This window comes from Achroia grisella, unplaced genomic scaffold, assembly GCF_030625045.1.
Source record: "Achroia grisella isolate CSIRO2021 unplaced genomic scaffold, CSIRO_AGI_Agris_v1 utg869, whole genome shotgun sequence".
In the NCBI taxonomy this organism is placed as follows: Eukaryota; Metazoa; Arthropoda; class Insecta; order Lepidoptera; family Pyralidae; genus Achroia; species Achroia grisella.
This window is the reverse complement of record NW_026713049.1, coordinates 1,035,935-1,054,411: the sequence shown is the minus strand read 5'-3', so window position 1 is coordinate 1,054,411 and position 18,477 is coordinate 1,035,935. Positions and strand designations below refer to the sequence as shown.

At 33.1% G+C, this 18,477-nt stretch overlaps 1 protein-coding gene and 1 long non-coding RNA gene across 3 annotated transcripts in view; one reads left to right on the top strand and one right to left on the bottom strand.

Moving 5' to 3' along the window:
• Positions 1-757, top strand: part of LOC131852895 (uncharacterized) — a 33,903-nt gene extending 33,146 nt beyond the window's left edge. Inside the window, exon 3 of the long non-coding RNA XR_009357961.1 lies at positions 684-757. This is a non-coding gene — a long non-coding RNA (uncharacterized LOC131852895). The remainder of the gene's footprint in view (positions 1-683) is intronic.
• The window catches only part of LOC131852894 (uncharacterized), a 35,209-nt gene that overhangs the window by 1,812 nt on the left and 14,920 nt on the right, over positions 1-18,477 (bottom strand). Inside the window, exons 3-4 of one of the 2 annotated variants that reach the window (XM_059203635.1) lie at positions 14,349-14,481; positions 439-528 (exon numbers count right to left, since the gene is read on the bottom strand). In XM_059203635.1, the coding sequence (XP_059059618.1) occupies positions 439-528; positions 14,349-14,481 (223 nt within the window). The remainder of the gene's footprint in view (positions 1-438; positions 529-14,348; positions 14,482-18,477) is intronic. The other variant, XM_059203636.1, reaches the window with a different exon arrangement.

The window sequence follows — 18,477 nt, the reverse complement described above, 5'->3', positions numbered from 1 at the left end:
CACATTAATATAACCTAGTGCAACATGTCAAAGAAGATGACTACAGTTGACGCTTCTGACTACTCTGTCTAATATTAAAGTCATGACGGCAACGTTTATTTAGTGTTACCTAAAATTCATTCATACATAATGGTTCCGTCTTTCTGTAAATTTATCTGTATTCACGACAAAAAGGTTGAACTGATCGTAATGAAAAACGTGAAGATCGCGAGGTAAGTAAAACAGTAGAAAGCGGTAACAGTTAATGTTCAATTATTTTCCCTTCATCTCACTTTTTACAAGTTATAAACGTAGAAGTTTGTGAGTGTGAATGGATGGATGCTTGTTACTGAATTGATTTGAAATTATTATACTATATATATTAGAATAACACAGACTGTAAATTTCACACTGCTAGCTAGTCATTAATATAGATAATAACAAAATTATAATATTTACCTGTAGCGAATGGCACTTTTGGTGTGAAGATGGTCCATCGACAACTGTGTCATAGGCAGGCGGAGGACCGGGCAACTCCATCTGTGCCTGCTGAACAAAATATAAACATATTTTACCAACTTTAAATTGAGAATGTAAGCCGAGTTTCTTGTCCATTCTATGATCAAACTATTGTACATAGCCTGAAGAACTTCTGTAAAACTTTCGTTAAATTTTTATGTATAACATTTTATTTTTTGTTACAGATGCTCAAATATAGAAGACTGCCTTGAGGCCTAATTTTATTTATTAATATGGTGAGTATAGAATAATTGTATGATGAAAAGTAATACGTAGAAGTAAGAAAAATATACTATATAGCCTATAACAAACAAGATTTCTGAAGCGTAACATTATTGTGCTAAGAGACTGTGTATGCAAATATTTATCTAGGTTTTATATGATTCTAATATAATATAAAGTAATCTTGTTGTGATTGAAACATTATCGAGTAATGAAAAATTCGCAACGTGAGAAATTTAAGGTTTTGTATCAGACTTTAATCCTCTAGAATGGCATAGAATGAAGAACACAGACATTAAAGGATAACCGTGGTAACAGCACCACCACCTAGGTGAAAGTTGCCACTTAGAGAGTCAGTATGTTTGGCATTCCAATTACATTAAAAAAAATGAAGCAAGTCACAATCTGCCATCATTTTGCCGCAATTGTACCTTAAGGTACTATAGCACAAGTTCCATTCTTACATGTTTAGACAAACTAGATTGTCTCAATATATCTGTAACGTAATTGACTTTTTCAAAAGTGGCAATACAATTAGGTTTAAATGAGATAACTTTGAATATTACAAGTTAATGTCAGCGAAACCTGGTGACCGCAGGCTTGCTAAAGTGGACGCCGACCGCATAGAAGTGGACTCCAGCACAAATAGAACAATTTAAATGGCATTTTAGGATTGTACCGTCAGCTTAGGATTTAGTTTTGTGCATGCAATTAATGCAATAAGTGTTATGGGTATTATTAGAGTACTATAAAACTCTACTTTAAAATTATCTTTTATGCAAGTACCTAATTCATCAATCTTCAAGTATTACCTTGGTAGTTCTGGATTCTTTAAAAACAGTACAATTTAAATATTACTAATGTTATAAAAGTGTATCTGTATGTCTGTCTTATGTTTTTATTTCTTAACTAATATGGTTAAAGTGCTATATCAGATGAACGGATTATATATTTAATGTGAAGATAAATTCTTAAAATGTGCTCTATCTTTTATTTCTAAACAAACCGGAAACGAGATTCAATAGGGATGAAAATTTGTTTTTAAATGTCATAATTTCTGAACGACATAAAAATCAAACATAGTCTTGAGTGTCAGATAGTAATAACTGTGACGTAGTAAAGTTATTTTTAACATTTTTTTATACAACTATTTATGAACTCCCTAACTAACCTAACTTCTAAGGTAGGGAAATTAAAGACAGATGTCGAGCTGGAGCCAGTGACAGTTCCATATTTTAGTAAATATACTTGTTAGTGAAGTAATTAAGACAATTACACATAAACAACTAAACGGATTTTTCTAGTTATACGATAGAACATAGATATGTTACGTTTGTTTTCAGATGAAAACAAACATAACGGAAACTAAAATGATGGATGTCCAAGTCAATATTAATTCAGCTGAAATCCAATACAGATGAGTTATTGTGTACATAGTTAATGTTCAAGCCACTTTTTATAGTCCTTGTTTATATCTATCTATATTCTATATAGATAGAAAAGAATTTTATTTGTATCTTAGTACGTACATATAGGTTCAATGACAAGTACTGCAAAAATAAATAAATATTTGAGTTTTAGGCCAGGTCTTGTCAATTGAATTTGTATACTAAATTAGACGTTAAGTTTTTTGTATTAATATTTATCGCTATAAATATTAATTCAAAAAACTTTACGTTCATTGCAGAATGTTTAGATGTATTGGTTATAAACGATTTTTTCTACTAATATTATAAATTAAAATGTCTATTAAGATGTATGGATATATGTTACTCGTTCACGCAAAAAGCATTGGACAGATACGAATGTCGTTTGACACAGATAGATTAAATTCTATATTAACATATAGGAGTTCACATAAATTTATGCGGACAACACAGTGATATATAGCTACTTTTTTTTTTTTTGAGAAATTATTTTTGGTTTAATGACAAATATGAATATTTTGTTTAGTGAATTTTCTTTTGATATAAAGAATGTAACGGTTGCTTTATTATTTCGTGTTTTTTTATTATTATAACCTGAGTTGTATATCAAGATTATAATTATTTACTAGTGAAATCAGATTTTATCGTGGCGGCTAATATTGGTCAGTATATTTATCATTTTCCTTCATCTAAAGGTCAAACTTTCAACACGACAGCAATAAAAAGTATCTACATTTTTGATTGTATACCTAAAATAAACCCCGAAGGTATGTTCGAATTGAAATCTTGCTCCAAGGTGACAATCAAACAGAAAATACTTACCATAGTTTTAGATTATAAGTAAATGAAAGTTGTTTTAATTATTAATTATTTATTATGACTGCCTTGGTGGTCTAGCAGTTTAGTAACTTGGCGGTTTTACTTCCGATTGTCGCGCGTTCGACACTCGCACTATACAAACATTTGATTTCTGTATAATTAAACAATCATACAAACATATTTATCATCTGTTATTACTTATGTACTGGGACCGACTCACAACGGTACAAATTTTCTAATGACGTATACATTTTTTAAAATAAATTACAATCAATTTTATGTGTTATAGGCAAAAGTAATTTATCTAACTTGTCTATTGAATTTCTACCATTTATATATGTGTATATTTATTCACGGTTGAGTAATATATTACTTACTTCTTCAAATTAAAATCAAATCTTACTATTTGTTTGTAATATTAGTTTATATACATTTCTCTAATTTCTTAACACATCTTCTGCGACAATAATCTCCGCCCTGAAAACTTGCCTACGCTCGAATAGTTTTGCTGGAATGGAGTTCTCGATGCATCGGGTGATTAATCGAGTTAAGGGCCAGCATTCGAGGCATGGCACGGATCGTATGAGAACAATGTATGCACTCAACGGTTTACTTATGTACTACAGCGTGTAAAGTATTCACGATTATTTATCTGTAGAAATTATTTAGCTCTAACCTATTAATTGCGAATTACTTTTCGTGGGTGCCTCAATCTCACCCATTACAGCTTCAAACCATCTAGCTTTGTAAAATTTGTTTTACTTGTAAAGGTTATGATATCATAGTCGTCCACATATGAAGGTTATAGGGTCAAAGAAAACATAATACGCCGACCCCAAATGAATGGGATAAGGAAGAAGCAGATGAAGATAACTTAGTCTTCCGGAATGGCGATATATGAGTGGTGCCACAGGCGTCACAGGATAACGTGATGTCCGTGCTTCATATATATAGACGACATTTACCAGTTGCTATCGGGTGGACCATCAATTTGTGTGCCATTCGAATTACATAAAAAACAGTATCCCAAACACTTTGTGTATGTTATATTTGTCAAGTATTTGTTCATGTCAAATCTTATAACTTAATTTATTCTTAACGCAGTTATTCTTAATCAATTGAGCATATATTATTGCATACACGTCTACTTTGACGTCATTCTAATCTAATATGACAAACCTAGACATACCAAGAGTAGTTGTTACTTTTTTACGTTAGAATGATATGGGGATAAAATGGTTTATTGAGAAGAATACGAAAAATAAAAATGACGTTATTTTGAATCAATTTTTTTTACTACTATTAATTTATTAGTAATTATATGGAATGAATTAAATACTCATATTTGTTTCTAATGGATATTTTAATATATCATATATAAACTTTTTTAATTTAATCTTTTAAGATGATATGTCTAAGAAATTACCGAGCTAACACTCTTTGTTAGCAGTTTTCATTTTCATTTCACTCCATAAAATTAACATAAAACTGTAATTCTAATTAATTTCGAATACTTATTCAGCGGCTGTCGACATCGCGCTACCACTATTCAGAAGCTTAACTCCGCAGAGATAATAAATTTTATTTATGAAGCGCCCGCAGAGAGTTGTAGACTGAACTATCATGATCACGGATTGTATACAGTCTGATGGAGAAGAATCTCCGGAAGCATTAGATAAAGGTGAATGTAGAGTGTAGATTCTAAAAGGTAACATTTCAGAAGAAAAACTTCTTTAGTCTATAGTAAAAATCAGATAACAATGTTCGCTAATAATTAATAGTTAAATAGTAATATATCTGTGTTATTTTGCTTTTTGTATATATTTTTTATGACAAATTGTTTTTCTCATCCTTATATTTGCACCGCTTATAATTTTTCTCTGCACAACCTATGGTTGACTGGTAGAAAATATAATCCGCCAAATAATATCAAAGCTCATCAATATAAAATACATTTAATACGAATTGGGTATTCAACGCATTATTATCTGTCGACTGTGTTAAAACCGCAACACTTGACGTTCCTATATACATGACTCACAAAAATGCCCCAATGTTTGACCATTTCGCATTCCATCGCCTGTTATGATATCAATTAATAAACCTGAACTGCTAGTATGTGATAGCCCTGCTTCTTGGCTTTCGAATAAGCCGCCAATGATGAATTACTATTGGCAGGCTATGAACTTATGCCACTGTGAAATATAAAAACTATTGGGGCATTTTTGACCGTTTAGGACAATCTCGCGATATATGTGATATTCCGTTCGATCTACCTATCCACTGAAGATAAAAACACTCGAATAGCTAACTGGAAATATATCTACTTCCTCCCTCTCTCATCCAATACTTTTCATACAACTTGCTGACCATGAAGCCTATTTCTCCTGCCCTCAAATCCGAAGTTATCAAGCGAATTAACGAAGGCGTATCCACCCGTAGGGTGGCCCAAGAACTTTCCGTGAGTAAGTCTACTGTTGCTAGGATACGAAAGGAATACTGCGCCGCTGTTGCCCCACCCTCAAAAGGGCGCCCAAGGAAGTTATCAGAGTCCAGTGCCCGGTATGTGGTGAGGCTTATCACTTCGGGGGCCATGGATACTGCCGTAGAGGTCCAACGACACCTTACCAATGCCATGGACGTCTCCACAAGTGCCGAAACTATACGTCGGACACTTTTTGGCCAAGCTTCGATCTGGTAACAAGATCCGCAAGCCGCTTTTAACGAAGCGTCATCGGCAAATACGGCTAGCATGGGCTAAGATGTACCGCCATTGGACGGTGGAGGATTGGCGTTGGGTCATCTTCTCTGACGAGACGAAGGTCAATCTTGTGGGCTCTGATGGCCGCAAGTGGTGCTGGAAACGACCAGGTAAAACGCTAGAGACCCGCGTCATTGAGTCGACGCTGAAGCATGGCGGAGGAAATATCATGGTATGGGGCTGTATCACTGCCGATGGCCCCGGATATATTACTAGGATCATTGGAAATATGAACTCGGAGCTCTATCAAGGCATCCTTAAAGAGGAACTTCTCCAGACCATTAAATGGTATGGCTTTGAAAAGTCACGCGTCATCTTTCAGCACGATAATGACCCAAAGCATACAGCTTTGGCGACCCAAAAATGTCTCCGAGACCTGCGTCTAAAGGTTCTGGCATGGCCCCCGCAATCTCCCGACATGAATCCAATCGACCACATGTGGCAGAAGGTCAAGATTCGTCTTGCAATTGACCCAAGACGACCGAAAAACAAAGACCAGATGTGGGCTAAGTTTCAGAGAATCTGGAATGAGGTAAGCAAGGAAGATTGCAGTAGACTGATCGACAGTATGCCAGAGAGGGTGCAGGCGCTTCTCCGAGCTCGTGGGGGACATACAAAATACTGAAATGAGGAAATAAAATGAGATGTTGTGAAATTTGATCAAACGGTCAAAAATGCCCCAATGCGTTTTTAACTTTGTAATCATTGTAATGTCATAACTAGTTTAGTAATAATCATGCAACTTATATTGTTTAATAGCTCAATGGGAGCACTATTACATACTAAAGTATCAGCTGTGCATCTATTGAATTTATTGAGTTTGACTACTTTTTGTGTCGAGCTACACATCATTGGGGCATTTTTGTGAGTCACTGTATATGAATCAAACCTGTCCCCGTATTTCAATTTAAATTTGATTATCATCGATGTTAGCATTACCAGAGATATAAATAGAAACGCAATAGAGAATACACTCAAAGGTTTTGATATCAACCTTATTCCAACTCCGAAAGTCATGGCTCTATAAGTCAGCAACAATGGTTTATTACCGTACAACTAGCCCACAACTGTGCCGCACTGATTATCCTAAAAACTACGCCCACAGACGTGTACCAGATTTTTGATTGGATGATAATGGAATGGTTCACCCGCCTGCGCTAAGAGCAGGGCATCAGCCAAAAAGATAAGCTTAGCATGAGTCAGTTCGTCATAAGGCCATCGTGAAAACTACCAATATGTAACCACGAAGGTATTGGTACGAACCATTGGTAGCAATGGTGGCAATTAGTCCTCATTAGATCCCCCCCCCCTGCCACGTATACCGGTTAACCAACATTTATTGGATCATTTCTGCGCGCTAATACCGCAATTGGATCATCGCTTACCAGCTCGAAACCAATTATCTCAAATGCGATTTTTATTTGAAGCCTACCAACGTCGATCGTTAAATCCGTGGCAACGAATCTTTACCCTTGGGGGTCGCTTATGGCTAGTACGAATTCTGATTAGGGAAATGAATAAAATGCTTCTGTGCCGATATTTCAATAAATTGATGATTTCATTACCTAATAGTCCAGTTGATAATCAAATAATGCTAAGGGTTTAATAACATAAAACTCTGACTTGTGTACTTGTTCAAAGCAAACATTTAATATACATATGTTTTGCAGCGTGAATTTGACGAAATCGATTTAATTTCTTTAGATGTCAAAAAATTATTTCAGTTAAAATTACTGTCAGTTAATCAAATTATTTATATGTGGTTGGTATAGTTTTTGAGATTTTAGTGAGTAAACAAATTAAACATCAATCTATAAATATATGTCAAATCAAATCGATTCGAAATAAAAATTTGAAGAATATTTGTGCCAGTTAACCTGACTTCTTTCTGGTCCTTTATCTTTCACTGGTACCTCACTCGTGTATACTTAGGTTCATGGGCTTCATTTCATTAAAATAAAAAAAATCCTCCTCCCTACAAAATTGTTTATTAACTGTAATTTAATTTACAGTCAATGCTAAACAATTTACAACAAGTTTAAATCAACCCATGCCAGGTGAAATGAGACTTATATTACTAGTTCGCTGACAGTCGCTGTAAAGAGCGAGACAACAATATCAACTAACAATACCCGGCTTTAGGAGTGTTTTGACGAAGTTGTCAACAGTCTGGACGCAAATTTCGTAACTAAACTACGCTGCAAATAGCGGATAAAACATTTATAAGCCATTGCAGTTGTTCGAACTTTGTATGCTTTTATTTATTTAGCTGTTTTAGTTTTTTTATATAACGGAATGGCAAACAAACTGGGAGTTACCGCTTACTTTAGAAAAATTGGTCTTTATTTTTTTTATTGCACATAAATCAAATATATGTATATAATAATAATATCTCAGGATAATTCTCACAGCGCAATCTAGTTTCAAGGTAAGCAGATCTTTTAATGGACAACTGATATAAATACATACATATATTTTTTTATAAATAGAATTTACAAATACAATATGTGTACATAGCAAACACCGATACAAACAATCATACTCATAAATACGAATGTACCGTGCGGGATATCGAACATGCGACCATCGGACGTAAAGCGGTATGCTAAACAACTTGACTACAGATGTCGTCAATATACTATAAACAAATATACGTACAATATAAATATGTATATTATGAATAACACCACGAAAATGACGCTCATAATACCGCTCACTACCGCTACTACTCTCAAGGATTGATCCTGATCATGTAGGTATATAATTTCTAAATACTAAAAAACTTAATATAGTTATATGACTAAAATATCTAATAAGGAAACCGATGTGGTGTCTTTAATTTTTTATGAAAATTTTAACAACACACGAGTGTCGAATATCTTTCCTCCTTAAGCTTAAATATTTAGTTGTAATAGTAAATAGTAATATTGTTAACATTAGACATAAAATAGTAACGTTTCAAATAATTCTAATTAATATTTTTATTCTAAGAACCATCTCGTACCCGTCAGCTTTCAAACAAAAAAAGCATCGAAATCACTCACAAATACACAGACACATCAAAATTATAACACCCCTTTTTTTGCGACAGAAGTTAAAAAGTTATATATTTTATGAAAACCGGAAAAAATCATAAAAAATATGAAAGACAAAATAATAGGCTGTTCTAAATTATAAATATATCCACAGTTAAATCGATAACCTCCTTATTTTTAAAGTAGGTATGTTTAAAACATACGAGCTATCATTATTCAACCGCATTAAATTTTCAAGTACATGGAGCTCTCGTAACTGTTGGTAGATTTCCCATGTTAACAATAATATTTATGGAAATGGCTACACTCGATCCCCGTAGACGTTCTGATAAAAATCGCATTACCAATAATTGGATTGGAATCAATTAACTAAATCTGAAATACAGTTTTAATCTAATATTATGAGGTTTTATTTTTATTAAACGTACGTACCTAAATAGCCAACAAGAGGTAACCAACCAAATGCATTTTCGATTAAATTATATAAGTACTTATTATTTTAATTAATGTGTGTTTCATAATTAGGTTAAATACATATTAGACAGCAATAAATTTCAATTTAAATTTTTAATTGGCATAATTAAAATAGATACATTAACGTTTTAGTTCATAATCGGAGGTTCCCGTATGATTATGTACTTCAAAAAATCACACTAATATAAGAAATGCGAGTGTTAGTGAGAACAAATAAATAACTGTTACTATGTCAAGCAAAAACTACTAAACAGATTCTAATGAAATATACACAGATCCTGTACTAGCTTTATACAATACTGATACTCGAATTCATGAGGTCCTCAGCTTGTCATATAGGAGTATATTCAATTTTTGAAAAAAAAATATGAAACTACACTCTAATCAATAACACTAATGCTGTTCGGGTTTTAAAAATTATTAATAACGTTCCTATTTTAAAATGAATATGATAAAGGCGTTCGGATTTCCTATTTGCGGTACGGGATACTAGCCTTTTCTCCTCTTATTTCACTCTTATTGTATTTTTAACAAGTATATACACTAAAGGAACTTATATTTTTTAATCAATAAAAGTAATTATGGTGCTCGCACCATTCTAGGACGGTCACGTCACGTCGAACAGAAAATGTAATGGCGTTGCCATCAGGTTCCAAATCAGCGGATTATATTACAAGGTAACAACGCCCCGTAGTCAAGTGCACGCACGCCATCAGCCCACTAGTGACCAGCCTTACCATAAATCTAATTATTTGTACTTTTTATTTGGTTTAAATAATTTATTCGAAACTGTGGTATTAATTAACTACAAATAATTAGGTGATCCATCCGTACTAATGTAATGCTAAAATAACTCACTTTAATTATTACGTTCTTATACCTAAACTATTGAACTTTAGTATACTGATAGATAGGGCCTTGGCAAAGGACAGCCGAAAATTTTTGTATCAAAAGATGTGAAATAAAGAATGCAAGTTGATTTGGAGAATCAATAATTATGAAGTACTAAATACTACGCAGACGAAGTCGAGCACATCAACTAGTTCTGTTAATATTTTGTTAATAACGCGAATTACTCATTTATGCAAAAACAAGTTTAAATTCGAATAAAATTTGGTATACGGATTGATGATATCGTACATCATCACATAGTATACACTTTACCTCCTTATGCTCTATAAATATATGCATCGATTGATTTTTTGTATTAATTGAAAAAGCATGAAGCAAGATCGAGAAAAGTGGCAATAGCTCCACGTACAAGATGGTGGCTCTTAAATTATGAATGAATAGAAATAGCAACCTAGCTGACGGCCCACCTGTTAGTAAGCGGTAACCGTCGACTATGAACATACCTTGCTAGAACTACGGACATCACGTTATCATGTGACACTTGTGATACGACTCGTACATTATCATTCTAGAGGACTGAAATGTCATGTCTCTTATCCTGTAATTTCAATGATTTTTTTTGTGATAAGTTGCCAAGTGTTTACTTGCCTTTTCCAAGTCACTAATACATGGAGAGTATATTCAAATAGGAAGTATATATGATCATATGAATGTAAATAACGAAAAAACGTTTCCTGTTAACGACTTTCATGCAAAACTGAAGGCTTGTAAACAAGATTCCGCCATTATTGGTAACGACATAAATGCAAGCGATGTTAACAGGAGCCGCAAAAAACTCGATATCTCGATACCCCCTATCGATTGGAGACGCTCGATTCTAATTCGATTCCCAAGTGATTTCCGTTCAGTGCACAATCGAGTTGTATGCTTGCGGTGTATGTGGGTTTACAAATTATTCCATGATGTTTATCGCGCACCCTAGAGCAACCCGCTTTCTAAAGCTATACTGTATGTTTTCGTTGTCAGTTTAAAAAGACTTCCGGGAAAGAGTTCAATGAAAATTGAATATGAATATCAAATAATTTTCTCTACGAAATGTACGTTATACTAGTGCAGTAAATAAAACAATGCTCTGACTATATTATACAGTATTAAACATTTTACAGAATTTTTGTCAGATTTCACAGGTGTATTGCTTTAGATGTATTACTAATATCTTGTTAAATAAGGGTCACTTTATGACACAATAAAAGGCACTTCAGAATGTGGTACGCTTTTAGTTTATCACCGGTTACCGTTGAGTTGCCCTATTGACGTAGCGATGGCGGCGGATCCGGAAGCGGAACAACAATTCCACGGCGGACGCCCGCGTCGAACTAAACGCATTAGCCGGCTGTATATACAACGGTACTTTAACTGTTTCATGGTAACTGACTAGATATACATCTTCAATTGTGACCTTTAAACCTTTAAATTATGAAATGGAAAAAAAATGATAATCTAAAAAAAATTTAACGGTTTTTAAAAATGCATACACCTGTAGAAAGCATGATTAGCAAATATTACGGGCTATATATTATATCAAGTAATAATATGTTATCGCCAGAAACACAAAAAAACAATTTTTTTTTGTGTTTCTGGCGATATTATTTTTATAATATAAATCTTATTTTAATACTCTTTTTTTATGTCTTTATTGGCTTTATTTAGTGAGCTTTATTCAAGATAAATACGTTTCTATTTTATTTTGTTTTATGAAATATTAATTGCATAAGAACCTTCTTTAGTTATATAAAGAGTAGAATCTTTACAATTTCTATACGTGCGAAGACGACGCAGGTTGGCAATAAATTATTATCTATATATCTTTTTATAACTAAATCATGTATAATTTTGACTAAATAACATTTACATTTTATTTCCAAAAAATAGGTGACTCTACAATAAAAAAAAGGTAATACATACAAAAAAGAATTGATAAATATTTATGACATAATAAAATCCGTCTGGGATCGTAATCATCAGATAAAATGTAGACACATACGCAACCTTCTGATCTAGAATTCCAGCATAATATAAAAATATTGAATATACGCGAACTATTTTTTAATATACAATGTTAGTTTCACTGTTTCACATCAATTTTCGCTCACATTTCATCCGTGTATTACTATATCTATAGATTTCTGAGTACACTTGAGTCACTCGAGTGCTGTCAGTAAGTACGAGATGTTTGAATGCATTGCTTCGCTGACTATGCTTACGCGGTATTCGATCGCACGTGTATGCAAAATAGACTCTCCAATGAATTACACCCAAGTTATGAATTCCTGGTATTTCTATTGCATTCAGAACAGACTAAACCTATGTATTTTAGTTAGATTTTTTTATGCAACTTTATTTGTTTTTATTTTTATGTAATTGGAATGGAAAACAAGCTAACGGCCTATATGATAGTAAGCATCGTCTATCTACCCATATAAATGAAATTGGAGTGTCTGTTTTTAATATTGAATTAACCATTTTTTTACTACATTCATATGCATATAAATACGGTACGTAACCAAAATAACATTTTTTACATTTTTTTTCTTTCTTCTGGCTAATCTCTGAAATGGCTAGACCGATTTTGACGGGACTTTAATTGGCAGGTAGCTGATGTAATAAAGAGTAGCTTAGGCTACTTTTATTTTAGAAAAATAAACTGGAATTCCACGCGGACGAAGTCGCGGGTACAGCTAGTATACAATAAAATCACTACGGGCACCACATTATTATGCTATTTCAGAAGGACTAAAATGTCATGCCTCTTATCCTATACTTTCATTGTCTTATCTCACATTTCAACCGAAACACGGCTTACTAGGTAGCTTGCCTTGTAAGTTCGGTGGCTGAGATAGCAGAGACTGAGGTACCTATGCGAGTACAGACGTATTTTTTACAAAATCTACATCTTCAAAAGAAATATATAAAAGGTACGCGATATCTCGGCTTTTCTTGTTTTCTTCGTTTAATAAAAATAATAAAATTTAAATAATAAAGTGAGATACGATACAGTGAATTCACAATAATGAACCAGAGGACCTTAGTCCTCAAGATACACGCATGAAGATTTCTATAGGCCTCTCTCTTCATTCTATCAGGTTTGAAATTATGTACTATTACATAAAAACATACCATATTTTTCTTAAATAAACAAAGCGTTACCGAGTACTTTTAAAAATAAATCGATAAAGGCTAGGTGCTTCAAAAATAGGCGAAATGTCATGAACATGCTGCACGCCGTTAGCTTTTATGTGGTCGTTGATCGCTCAATCTAACCGGGAAACATTCGCGAAGTGCCCAGTTAAGTGTCGGCAACCATGTATTCGTCTGTTACAACTTACAAAGTCGAATCGAGATTATAGTGTGCAGTATATTTTTAAGGCCATACTTACCTGATATAGAATGGTTGCATAATATACATTATTTAGATTATTAACCGGGTCTGTACACGATTAGTTTTATGGCAAATAAAGGTATTTCCCTCTCTTGACATTTCGATTAGGTGCGAAAGGTAAATAAATACCTTTATATGCCATAAAATTAGTCATGTTAAGACCCACTTATTAATAATAATAAATAATGAGTGGTAGCTATTTATGAAAAAAATAAGTTTTTAATATCTCGTCACGCGAGTGTAATGTCACTTCAAATACCTACTGTTGCTGCCGTATTTGATGAGTGATGATAAGAGATGGTGGTTGATATCATAAATATAATTTATCGAGAAAGAGATACGCAGTACTTTGATCTTATTTTTGTTTGTGGTACAAATAACATCGTAAAGTAATTGAACTAGCTGAACTCATATATATGAATAGCAGCACGGACATTAGATTACAATTAATGCAATCGTGCGTTACCATTCCAGGGGAATAAAATATCATGCCCCTATAGCCTGTAATTTCACTCATCATATATAGCTCTTCAGACTAGAATACGGAAATTCTGTTTGGCGCCAACGCACCGATCGCCATCGATAGGAAATTCCTCCCCACACACTGGAACTTAAGTGGTCCCGGACAGTGCGGTTTCAGAGGAGCGCACACTTAGATTGTGGAATGTGCTCCCTGTCGAAGTTGTCTCGCGAGACTACAGTATGGGGGTTACTCTTAAGGTTTCTTAAGGGTTGGCGACACGTACATTACATCCCTAGTATTTTAAGTGTTCAAAGGCATTAATTAAAGTATAATAAACAATTGAACAGGAGTTACATACCTGAGTAAGCCTACTGTCCGTGCTAACGGTGTATACCCCACGGCACTCCACCCCGTCCTCCGGCTTGTCTCGTGATGGCGACCGTCGCCAGCAACCGGCGCATACAGCCACCAGTACTCCGCACAATGTGGCACTATAACAACATTAATAGTAACATAAAAAACATGGGTCTTTGTAATTATACTACTGACATACTCAGGCTTCGTTTATTTAGTAGGGATTAGTTTTATTCTCTAAAATACAGCTCATATTATTCGCTTATAATGTTGCTTTAAATTGGTCGAAGAATTTAAAAAAAAAATTATGTATTTTTCTAGTTTTACAATTACGACTTTTTAAATTAAATCTTTGCCATCAATAACAAGAAAAATATATGAATAAAAATAATGTAATGGAATACATATTATATTGTCTAATATATTTATATGGATATATTAAACTACATATTACGAACATAGTAGGTATTGCTACCGCCTGTTTTATAATATACCAGTATTATCTCTTAAATCGTTTGTAGACTTTACGAGCCGAGGTTAATCGTAACTTGTAATCTTACTGCGATAAGTTGATATCATAATGTACAGGTGTTCTGTTAACACCATTTTATGATAATGGGTTTGTATAATATGTATATAAAATTATATATATTAGTTAATTATTGAAAGTACAAATGGAAGAAAATTACATAAGAAATGGTTGTCGTTTTTAGTATTTGTATAATACTAGATTTAAATTTTGCTCTGTACAATATACTGAGCGAAATGTGGCATGTCAACTATTGCATTCACCATAACGTCGACAGTTGACAATGCCTCTGATTACTCCACCTAGAACAATAGTTGTAACGGTGTTTGTTTTGTTAATATCCCTTTAAATTCTCAATTATGTTGTTATTTTCAATAATAATCCACTTAATTACGGATTTAATAAAATTAAGGTCTTCCCTACTCGACAATACTGAAAAATGACAACAAACACGTTTGTGATACATCTATCATGAAAGATGTTAAATCTAATTTTTCAACGGCGAACCGCGATAGTAATTAATTGAAACAGGCGCGGAGATTACAGAGCGCGATAATTTAACGTGATCAGCTCCAGTCGATGGCTTAATTAACTATCCTATAAGTATAGTATAGCTAGTACTCGTATTAAGCTTATCAGGCCGAGATAATAACGACATTTAGCGGCGAGATTGAAATTTACATGCCGCAATCTGTTCGACGCTGTCTAAATTAATATTTATATACCTCTTCGATGCGATTAACGAAAGAAAACTCTGAAAGTTTCTAGATTTTGTTACACTGTGATCGCGTTTCTGCGTCAATGAATTAAAGTTAAACTTCCAATTTTCAGTCGCAAATATGTGCAGTCATCGAATCTAATACTTTACTGTGGTACAACAATTTATTAATTTATGTAAACACTTTTCATTGTTGTTTACAATTATACACGTTATAAATGGGATATTTACTATGATAATATTATTTATGAGCTCCCGATATTAATTCTTATATTAAGCTTAATTTTTTTCGACGCTGTTATAAATATCTTATATTTATAACAGCGTCGAAAAAAATAAGTTAAGGGGCGACTATAGATGGCAGTGGATGTGAACAATTATTATAAGCAGATAAATCTGTCTACCCGCTTTCTTAGTCTTTTTCTATGTACACAGACACCTCTGGTAAACTTGATAGTTACTTTGTCGTCATCAACTACCAAGTATTTTTGTTTGTATAAATTGTACAATTTATTGATTGTAATGTAGGGTATGTTATTTATATTAAATACTAGCTACTCGCCCTGGCTTCGTCCGGGTGTACATGTATTATATATATAAACCTTCCTCTATCTACTAAACAAACCGTTTCAAAATCCGTTGCGTAGTTTTAAAGATTTAAGCAATACATAGGGACAGACAGACAGCGACAGCGATATATAGTATTTTATACTATGTAATAATATGTATATATTACACACAACTATTAGACAAATACAGGATGCTGTGTTTGGAACGTAGACGAATTTTGCTTAATACTATGACCCTGTATAAAATTTGTGCAAATACATTTGATTGTACTGAGTTAACTAATAAGCTGTGCTACGTGGTACCAACCAGTGTGCACCGTCGTTCGGTAAGGGTACGCCGTGTATTCTTCACCCCAACCTATCGGACGTACGCCGGTGCACGAGCGCCTCTTCACCATATTGTTGATATATTTAAAACCAAATTTCCTGATTTAGATATATTTGATTTGTCATACTTTAAATTTAAGAAAACCCTATTAGACATATTAAGTAGAAACCAGTAAATAAATAATGTATATAATAATAAGAGTAACATAACATAAGTATTAACCCGTGGATATCTGTATTGGTTTTACTATTATTAATTCATATCTATGTACTTAATATACATACTACATTGTGAAACTGTTTGTATCCCAAATAAAATAAAATATTTATTTAGTAATGATATCTTATTCTAGTACAATTATCTGAATCTGTATATGACGTTCGAGTTTTCCTCTACTCAATATAATATATAATATATTTGTTTATATTCGTTACGTGCGCCACCCTGCCTTTTGTATGTATCAGTTTAAATATATTATTTTAGAATTTTTCTGTATCTGGTGCAATAAAGAGAAATACACGTAATATAGAACGTAAGTGTTCATTAAATACACGATAAACTTGTCCAATTAGTCGAATATGTCAACAGCACACGACCCCGCTTCCAGCCGAGCGGGACTAAACTGCTAAATGTCAATGCTCATTTTACGGAATCAATATAACTCGAACACGTCACAAGCTTAGCAGCTTAATAATATATATATATATCAATACACAAAATAAATTCGGGCATATTCACTAAACATTGTTTGGTCACGTTTTTGTCACGAACTTGTTAAGGTTTATTTCGAGTTCGATTCGGTTAGTCCACTAGTCAAAGATTTCGCGTTTATCGAACTTTACAGGACTTTTTCTGTTGTTTCAATATATCAGCTCAGTGTATAGCTGAGAAATCCTGTTATTTCCTATGCCTAAATGTATCTTAATATGATACTTTTAACTTGATAATTTATTCAAATTATATTTTGTTCTACGAATGATAGAATAAAATTATTATAGAATCTACATAAAAGTAAAGGTTGTTGACAGCAAAAAGACCACAGCTCGTGACCACGGCTAGTGCAACCTAGTCTAAACTTTTATTTACCATAAAATTGTTTGTTAAGAACCGGTTAACAGTATAAATAATATATATTAAATACGAAAGTTTAAAAATAACCACAAAGATCATAGTTTTGGCGGAAGATAAAAAAGAACACCCGATCAAAGAAAGCAGCGTCTCCCTTTGGCAGTTAGTTAAAAAATTCATTTTAATTAAAAACACAAATGACCGTACGTAATAATATCATAAGACAATATAATCGTAGCTACTAATGATCGTCAAAAGAAGTTTCCCTTCGTATTCGACGTGTCAAAGTGGAGAGTCATTAACGTATCATTTTCGTCCGCTTTTCTTTAATTTCAAACAGAGTGCCTTTAGAAAGAACTCTCCAACTTCATTTTGTGCCTTATTATATTACATGACAGTCGCTTTGTTTATATTTTTATGCTTCTTTATGTAAATGTATTATAGTTATTATTATGCTTCTTTATATTTTATTTATTTATTTATTTATTTATTTATTAGCATACAAAACAGATTACAGTCAATATAATAATATAATAGGAGCGTGTAGTTCGGTACAGAACTGGATTGTAATCCAACACTATGTATGCCTAAGAGCTAAATTATATAGACGCATTCAATATACGCTAGATAATTAGATAAGGTTATATAATAAAAAGTAAACTAAATAGAAAATGATATATAACTACGTAATGCAATGAATTATCATGTTAACAGAATTTTATTTATATTAAAGAAAAGAAAATTGGTACAATGTTAAATATAATTTGTCTCTTTACGGTGGAAATTTAATTGTCTCCGGAACTGGACCAGCGTTGTATGGAAAATATCTATATTTCTATTCGAGACAAGAATTTCATTGTATTGGCGACACATTCGAACTATTGGATTATAATAAGAAGTATTATTTGAGTAAACCTTATA